The sequence below is a fragment of the Orycteropus afer genome, unplaced genomic scaffold, assembly GCF_000298275.1.
Source record: "Orycteropus afer afer isolate SDZICR_OR568_19922 unplaced genomic scaffold, OryAfe1.0 scaffold00129, whole genome shotgun sequence".
In the NCBI taxonomy this organism is placed as follows: domain Eukaryota; kingdom Metazoa; phylum Chordata; class Mammalia; order Tubulidentata; family Orycteropodidae; genus Orycteropus; species Orycteropus afer.
In genome coordinates this window covers 6,287,995-6,296,063 of record NW_006921716.1, presented here as the reverse complement: position 1 = coordinate 6,296,063, position 8,069 = coordinate 6,287,995, and the positions used below count along the sequence as shown (strand labels likewise).

Sequence of the window (8,069 nt, the reverse complement as noted above, 5' to 3'; positions counted from 1 at the left end):
ATTCTGATCATTCACATAAACTTATAGGACCATTGTCTGCCAACCCTATACATGTTCTTGGATACACTCCCCACTTCATAGACATACCTACTAGTTTAACCTGCCACCCATCTGCCCACCCATAATATACCCATGTTTGCCTTCACTGACAATGCAGTACTGTTGTACAGAAGGGTTCATCTTTGTTGTCTGTACCTCCCATGTACCTCTCTATATGTCTTTCTCTTCCTCAGTGCCACCATATTGATCACTCACATTTGGTACATTGCCCTTCTCTTCACCCAATGTGTGTTATATAGCTTTTAAATGAGACTATCCCTTAAGCATCTTCCATATTTAGGGAAAATCGACACTGATGTTTGAGTGATGTGTTAATAGGCACCCAGAAACTTATCCTTTCTACCTATTTCTAATCGCAGATTTGTGCTCTGTATGTAGCATGCACTTTACCTGCTGGACTGAGATGACCTCTGAGCTGTCGGTGGGTGCCCTCTGCTGGCACAGCAGTGTAGGAGCACTTTTCTGGGGTTGTAGGATATGAATTTCTTTCTGCCCATTTTCTTTCTTTGGACTGAAAGTTACTGCACAAATATGCATACAATGAAACAGTCTTGGAAATGGCTTTGTTTAATAAATGTGTCAAGACTGTTGTTATGTGCCGTCAAGTTGAGCTTGACTCATAGCGACCCCTCCTTGGGTTTCCGAGGCAGTATCACTACGGAAGTAGATTGCCAACCTTCTTTCCGAGGAGTAGCTGGTGGGTTTGAACTGCCAGCCTTCTGGTTAGCAGTCAAGTGCCTTAGACACTACGCACATAGAGCTCCTTGTATTAAGACTATCTTTCCATAAAAAATATTTCTACATTATAATGCTCATGTTTGCATAATTTTCTATTATATGAATGTTCTGTTTGTATTAAAATAATCCAATTTTAGTAGGCATATCTATTATTTTTTTGTATTTAAATAGCAATAAAATGAAAAGTCTTTTTGTGTATACCATGCATATGTGATTTACTAAGTAGAGCTTGGTAAGATGGTGGGAAAAGGCAATGCTAGTTAGAGAAACTGTCTAGGCAAAGTTAAGGATGTGTTCAGAAAACAAGAGAATTGAGTTTGGCTGAAATATGTTTGGGGAAATAGTGAGAAAGAAGGTTGGAAATGTAAGTGTTATAGAACTGATATAATGATAGAATAATAAACTGATAAAAGGATAGAATTGTCTGTTGAAAGAATAGGATCCACGTTCAACCATATGTGAAGCTGAGTTGAAATGTTTAATAGCTGGGAAGCCAGGGGTAGCTGGATTTTAAGATTTCAGATGATGCTGTTCCATCCCTTTCCTGTTTCCCTTCCTCCTTCTATCCTTCCCTCGTCTCAGCATGTACTGTCTCTGTGATGTTAGCATGGGGAGGGAAAGAGCCCCCTGGCCTCTCCAAACCAGCACCTAGCAGTTCGAGTTACAGGAAGGAGTCATTTTCCTATTCATAGGGTGGATGTCAGGGGAGGTCTCTGATTGGCTCTGTGTGGGTCAGGTGTCTACCCTTAGGTAGTCCCTATGAACACAGAGATGAGTTTCTGCATGAGCAACATCTAAAGCACAGGCCCAGGCCTACAGCCAGGGTTTAAGTGGGAGCTATTGCAGACTTACCCACTAGAACCCCATGGAGCAGGTGAAGTATAATCCTTTAATGGAAAGATGTTCCTAAATAGACATCACCACAATATGTTTGGGCTTGGTATCTATTCAGATGCTCCAGGTGAGTCTAAAGTAGTGTGGACAATGGCAATAGAAAGAGGAAAAGGATGAAGAACATACTGTGTTAGCTGGATGGTCAGCTCTTGGTGGTGTCTCTTCATGGGAGCAGAGTGAGTTCTTGGAAATGTTTGCTCTGATGTTAGGCCTGGGTGACTCAGGATGGCGATTGTAGAGAAGGAAGCATCAGGGGAAAATTAGGTTTTGGAGTAAAAATGGTGAAATCAGTCTCATACATGTGGCCTTTGAAGTACAGTCATATGGAAGTGTCCAGCAGGACAGAACCTAATCTTACCTGATTCTGCCTTCCTGGGGCCAAGCAGCCACAGCAGGAAATACTGAGACGTGCAAATGAAGAACGCGGCCCCAGTGTGCAAAGGCTTCTCTCTCCCTCTTGTCTGGACTATACCAGGAGCCTCCTTCTGAGTCCCTGCTCTTTTAGCCTCTTTTTACTTACCAGAAAAGCTGTCGACTTGATTCTGACTCATAGTGACCCTACAGGACAGAGTATAACTGCCCATAGGGTTTCTAAGGCTATAAATCTTTATAGAAGCAGTTTTTTCCTCATCTTTCTCCCACATAGCAGCTGGTGGGTTTGAATCATGGACCTTTTTTTTGGTTAGCAGCCAAATGCTTTAACCACATGCCACCAGAGCTTTTTTTTTTTTTTTTAATCTACAGTGCAACCTAAACACCATTTCCAGAGTCATCTTTAGAACACTTAACATTACAGCCTGCCTCTGCTTAGCTCAAAAATCTTCAGTGGTTTTTGTTTGTTTGTTTGTTGTGCATATCATAGTAAGTATGAAAGTTTGTTATTCAAGGTCTTTAATGATCTGTCCTCAAACTACATCTTCATTTTTCATTTCTCACAAATACCTTTTTTGTACGTGAATCTTGAGTGGATGGAATTTTGCCATTCCATTGAAACATCCTGTGTTCTTCCCATCTTTGTCCTCTGTTCTCATTTTCTCACTTGGGAGAATGTCTCAACTGGGATCTGACTAGAGACATTGAGAACTGTGTCTGGTTCAAGGAAGCAGGATGTTACATAACGGGTCTAAAATTGTACCTAAGCAGGTAGAGTAAAAATGTTAGGCATTACTTAAATCCTAATTCTTTGCATTTATAAATAAGGCAGGTAATGTCTCCATAAGCCATTGTTTGTTTTATTTATTCCACATAAATTACAAGCCAAAGCTTCCGGGTAGGTCCTCCAGTAGGGAATGCGGCGCCTGTCCTGGAGGGAAGAAGGTAGAGCCAGAGACGCTAGTGGACACGTCACATTAGTGTGCTGCTGCTGAAAGCAGAGCTAGGGGAAGTGGGGACAGAGACTGGGAAGGCTTCTAAGAAGGTGTCGCATTTCTGTCTCAGTGTTGTAAGATGGATGAATTTGGCAAAGAAAAAGGGCAGCATTTCAGGCAGAGGGTGTAGCAGCATGCAGTTGCTGTAGGCGCAGACTCACGACAACCCCGTGTGTCAGAGAACTGTGCTCCAGAGTTTTTAATGGCCGATTTTTCAGAAGTAGCTCACGAGGCTTTTCTTTGAAGGTATCTCTGGGTGGATGCGAACCTGCAGGCTTTGGGTTTATTTTTGCATCACTCAGGGACTCCCTGGGTGTAAGGAGCTTGTGAGGGTCAGTGATGAGGTTGTAGGTGCAGCTGTGGCTTGCATTGTGTGTATGCCAGAATTGATTGTCTTTAGGAGGAAGAGTGAAAACGGCAACAGAGAAATGATTTTTCTAGCAGTTACTTACTTAGTGACCAAATGCAGCATATGGAGAGGGCCAAAAAACAAAAAACAAACTCACTGCCGTTGAGTCCATTCAACTCATAGCGACCACTCCTAGATTGCCCAGTCTTCCTTCCGAGGAGTGGCGGGTGGGTTTGAACCACCAGCCATCTGATTAGCAGTCAAATGCCTTAGGCACTATGCCACTAGAACTCCCATGGAGAGGGCCAAGGACTATTAACCATGCTTTCTAGTCCAGGAACGTAACTCTGATGCCTGCCCTCTAAGAGATGCCATGGATTACAAGACCAGATGATTCATTCTTCCAAATAATGGTAACAATGAGGAAACTCTTTATTTTGTTTCTAACTAAAGAACAAATTTTGGTATCTTTTAGGAGAAAAATACATATTGATTTTTTTTTTGGAGTGCGTAATACATTTTTTTAAAACTTAAATAAATAAAATCTTGCCAAAGAAAGGGTATAATGAGACTAACAGGAAAAATAAAATAGAAAACAATTTATAAGTTGAGATGGATATACATTATCTTGGTGCATGTATATTTTATAAACTAGACACCTTTCTTTAATGCTTAAAATATATTAGGTTTTATATTTACTTCTAATCCAGGGAGAGTATACTGAGTTTCCTTTTTATCAGGTAGATATAAAACGATAGAACACTGCCATTTGTTGTTGTAGTTAGGTACTAACAGACCATTGCCCACCTCATGGGGTTGCCTTTATTTTTACATCCTTAATGTTGGATGGATGTGGCACAGTGCTTAAAGTAAGTGGCTGCTAACCCAAAACTCAGTGGTTGGAACCAAGCAGCCATTCCATGGGAGAAGTAGCAGTCTGCTTCTATAAATATTTGCAACTTTGAAAACCCTCTGAGGCAACTCTGCTCTATAGAAACCCTATTCTGTGGTTGCTATGAGTTGAAATTGACTCCACAGCAGTGGGGTGGGAAATGTTAGGGGGAAGTCCCTGGGTGGTACAAATGTAACATGCTCAGCCATTAACCAAAAGGTTGGAGTTTGAAGCCCTGTAATCTGCTTCTGAAAAATAAGCCATTGTCTATGAAACCCACTTCTATTCTGACACATGTTGGCCTCCATGAGGCTGAATCAAGTTGGGGCACCTGGTTTACTAGTTAACATTAGATGAGCCACGTGGCACAAATGGTGAGATTGGCAAGTGCCTTCACCTGAGGAAAGGCCGTATTTAACATAGGAAGATTTTTGTGTTACAAGCTAACTGTAACACAGGGCATGCCGTACAAAGGGAAACACGTTTTTCCTGTGTGGTTTGCTCAAGGTTTATTGCGGCCCATGTGCAGTCTGGGCTTTAGTTAAACAAAGAAGGTCCAGGAATTCCTGGTAGCTTTACTTTCAAAACTGGTTCTTCTCTTTATATGTAACTGAAAGACTATCTTTCCAAAAAAAGGAAAGAGGGAAAGAGGAGCCAACTGTTTTTTTTTTTTTTTTTTTTTCTGTTACACTAAGCCAGACTCTACTTGAGCTAAATAGTGGCCATATAGCTTTATTTCTGTACCAACTTACACTTTGGAAAGCTGATTGCTAGGCCAGGAAGCTTGACTTTCAGAATTCTACTGTAATCCATGGTGGAAAAAAGTATCACCCAGATGCCATTTGTGGATTACTGACTAGTAATCCTTCCTTGTCCTAGAAGATTAAGTCTGCCCTGGGGTAACTGTGGTCAGCTGACTTTTTTTTTTTTTTTTTAAATAAATTGTAGTTTCTTATTGTAATTCTGCCTGGGTCTGCTGTTGGCGTGCAGTGTTTGTCCAGTTGGGTGGTACTGTAGAACCTAACCCTCCTCTGTTTACTGAAGCTGCAGTCTCCTGCTCAGGTTGTTCCAATGTTGACTAAAGTGAGCAGCAGGTGGTGAATAGAGCCCCTCCTAAGATTGCTTGGGACAAGTCATTTATTAAACCGGTCTGCTCTGTTTGCTTGTCCTCAGGGCTCAAAGCTCCCAGAAGGAAGTGTCTCACCTCGGCTGGCAAGCCAGGGTCTCTAAACCCTAGGGTTAATTTCTCCAGTGAGGTTGCGCCATGCAGCGATCCAAGGGAATATGACCAAAGCGGGACTTAAGAATAACAGCAGGTGGTTATGAAACCATGCATTCTGCCTTTGCCTGGAATGGATGGTAGAGACATGGACTTGGATGAGGACTACCAGTCCCCGTTTGATTTTGATACAGGAGTGAACAAAAGCTATCTCTACTTGTCTCCTAGTGGGAATTCATCTCCACCTGGATCACCTACTCTTCAGAAATGTGGTAACTACTAATTTTGTAAAATTAAGTTTGCTGTAATAAAATCTAAAATGTATGTCTATACACTAGACACATTTTTTTAATGCTTAAATACGCTTTAAAGATGTGTGTGTATGGGGGGTGTTACTGTGTTGAAACTAGTTATCAAAGCTGTTATAGATTCAAATTAGAGAGCTCAACGGCTCATTAACAATTTAGAATATACCTATAATGCGAACATTGATGTTTAAAGTGATTATAGGAGTACTGAGTTCTTCTCATCACTGAGCTGGTAACATCCAGTTGCCTATGTAATTTTTGAAGACTCCCCTGATTTTGTCTTTGGTAAATGAGACTTAAGCATCTGAAGTACTGATTAAATTTGGGGTGCTACTAATGGATACCCTGGATTTTGTTCTGGAATACAGAAAGCATTGTATGCAAATACAAAGATGAGAGACTTTTTTTTTTTTTTTTAAAGCTCAAAATTGCTGTACTTTTGGAAACAGTCCTTTCTAGTCCCATTATGAGATTGTGTTTATGACTACAGTCTCTGTTCAGTGAGTTTCTTAAGGCAGGCTAAAGCTGGAAGCAGCCTTAGAGATCATTTAGGCCAGTGCCCTCATTTTTACAGCTGACTGGGAGATGTTTAAATGATAGCCTCTGCATGATGTCAAGGAACTCTGGTGGTGGTGTGGTGAAAGCATTTGGCTGCTAACCAAAAGGTTGGTGTTTCAAACCCACCAGCCGTTGCAAGGGAAAAAGACAAGGCAGTCTGCTTCTGTGAAGATTGACAGTCTTGGAAACCCTATGGGGCAGCTCTTCTCTGTCCTATAGGGTCCTTTGAGTCAGAATCAACTCAGTAGCAGTGGGTGGGTGGGCATCAGGCCAGAGAAGCAACCAGGTTTTCCTAATAGAAGTTACTTTTTTCTTTATTAATGAATAGGTTTCATGTTTCATTTTAATTATGTTGTTGTTTAGTTGTCCTTGAGTTGATTCCAACTCAGGGTGATCCCATGTGTGCGGAGTGAAACTGTATGGGTAAATTAGAAAAATGGTAAAGGGTAGAACATAAAACCTAATTGTAAATTTTGTAGGTTTGTGTATTTGCTAACAGCAGGGAATGTGCTAAGGCAACATTCCTCTGTTGATTGTGACCGGTAGCCATCTTTGAGTATAGTTTGGATTTTCAGGAAGGGAAAATGAAAATAACAAATAGAAGCTAGAGCTGGTCTCTAGAAGTTGGGTGCTGGTGGGTCACAGCTAGATGTCTGTTGGGGCAGTCAGATTGCTAGAAAGCTTTCTCCTTTGCCCTCCTTTCCTCATCTGTGTGGCCGTGTGTGGACCTCTGTAATAAAGTGGACCAGGCTCTTCCCATGTGCCCAGCTCATAAAAGGATGACATCATCCATTCCAGCAGGTAGTACAGGAAGTACTTCAAGAGCAACACGAACAGTAGAGAACTTAAAGCTCGATAATAAAACCTAAGCAACACTGTGGAAGAAAGGCCTGGCAATCTACTGTTGAAAAATCAGCGTTTGGAAACTGTATGGAGCACAGTTCTACACTGTTAACACACACAGGGCAGCTGTTTGTTTTCAGAGTGTCAAGGGGTGGTAAAAACTGTCATGAAGCCGGGCCTGCAGTTACATGACTACAGGTAGATTTTCAGGGTCACCCTGCTGGGTGAGATGCCCAGAACACTCCAAGCTGTTTCTTTTGGTTCTCTTCTGTCCTCCTGTATTTCTGTTTGATCTCTTTCACTTTTCTTAGTTCTAGCCATTGTTGCCTTCAGATGTTTTCTGTTAAAACAAAGGCAATGGTAGGGTTGGGTATACCTGAGGAAAATTTTGAAGAATTATCTTTGCAATTCTTTCGTTCCTAATAGCAGTCCGTAGGAGCTTCAGATCATGAGATTTAAAAAAAAAATAAAAAAATAAAAAACCTATCAGAAGCTAGAAAACAAACACACACCTTGTGTATCCACTAGAGCTTGATTTCATAGTTTGTAACTGAAAAAGAGCAGGGGAAGAGGGTATTTAAACAAAAACCACCTTAAGGAGTCATCTGGTAAGAACACTGTGATTCTAAAATATACAAGTAACAGTGGAGATCTAGGACGGTGATTACCAATCTCTGTGCCTGGGATCCCTCAGGGCACCAGAAACCTGCAATTCTGTTTGAACACCAAGCATGGTACTTAGATGGAAGGAATAATCTGTCTTCTGTGTATTTGTATTCTTTGTATTTCTACGTAGAAGCACTTATGAAGGCTATATGCCAAATACGTTTAATAGTTCATG

At 41.3% G+C, this 8,069-nt stretch overlaps 1 protein-coding gene and 1 pseudogene across 1 annotated transcript in view; one reads left to right on the top strand and one right to left on the bottom strand.

Moving 5' to 3' along the window:
* Nucleotides 1-5,113, bottom strand: part of LOC103200233 — a 96,502-nt pseudogene extending 91,389 nt beyond the window's left edge.
* Nucleotides 5,114-5,652: 539 nt separating this feature from the next.
* Nucleotides 5,653-8,069, top strand: part of TPD52 (tumor protein D52) — a 37,935-nt gene continuing 35,518 nt past the window's right edge. Inside the window, exon 1 of the mRNA XM_042781504.1 lies at nt 5,653-5,791. Within this exon, the coding sequence (XP_042637438.1) occupies nt 5,653-5,791 (139 nt within the window). The remainder of the gene's footprint in view (nt 5,792-8,069) is intronic.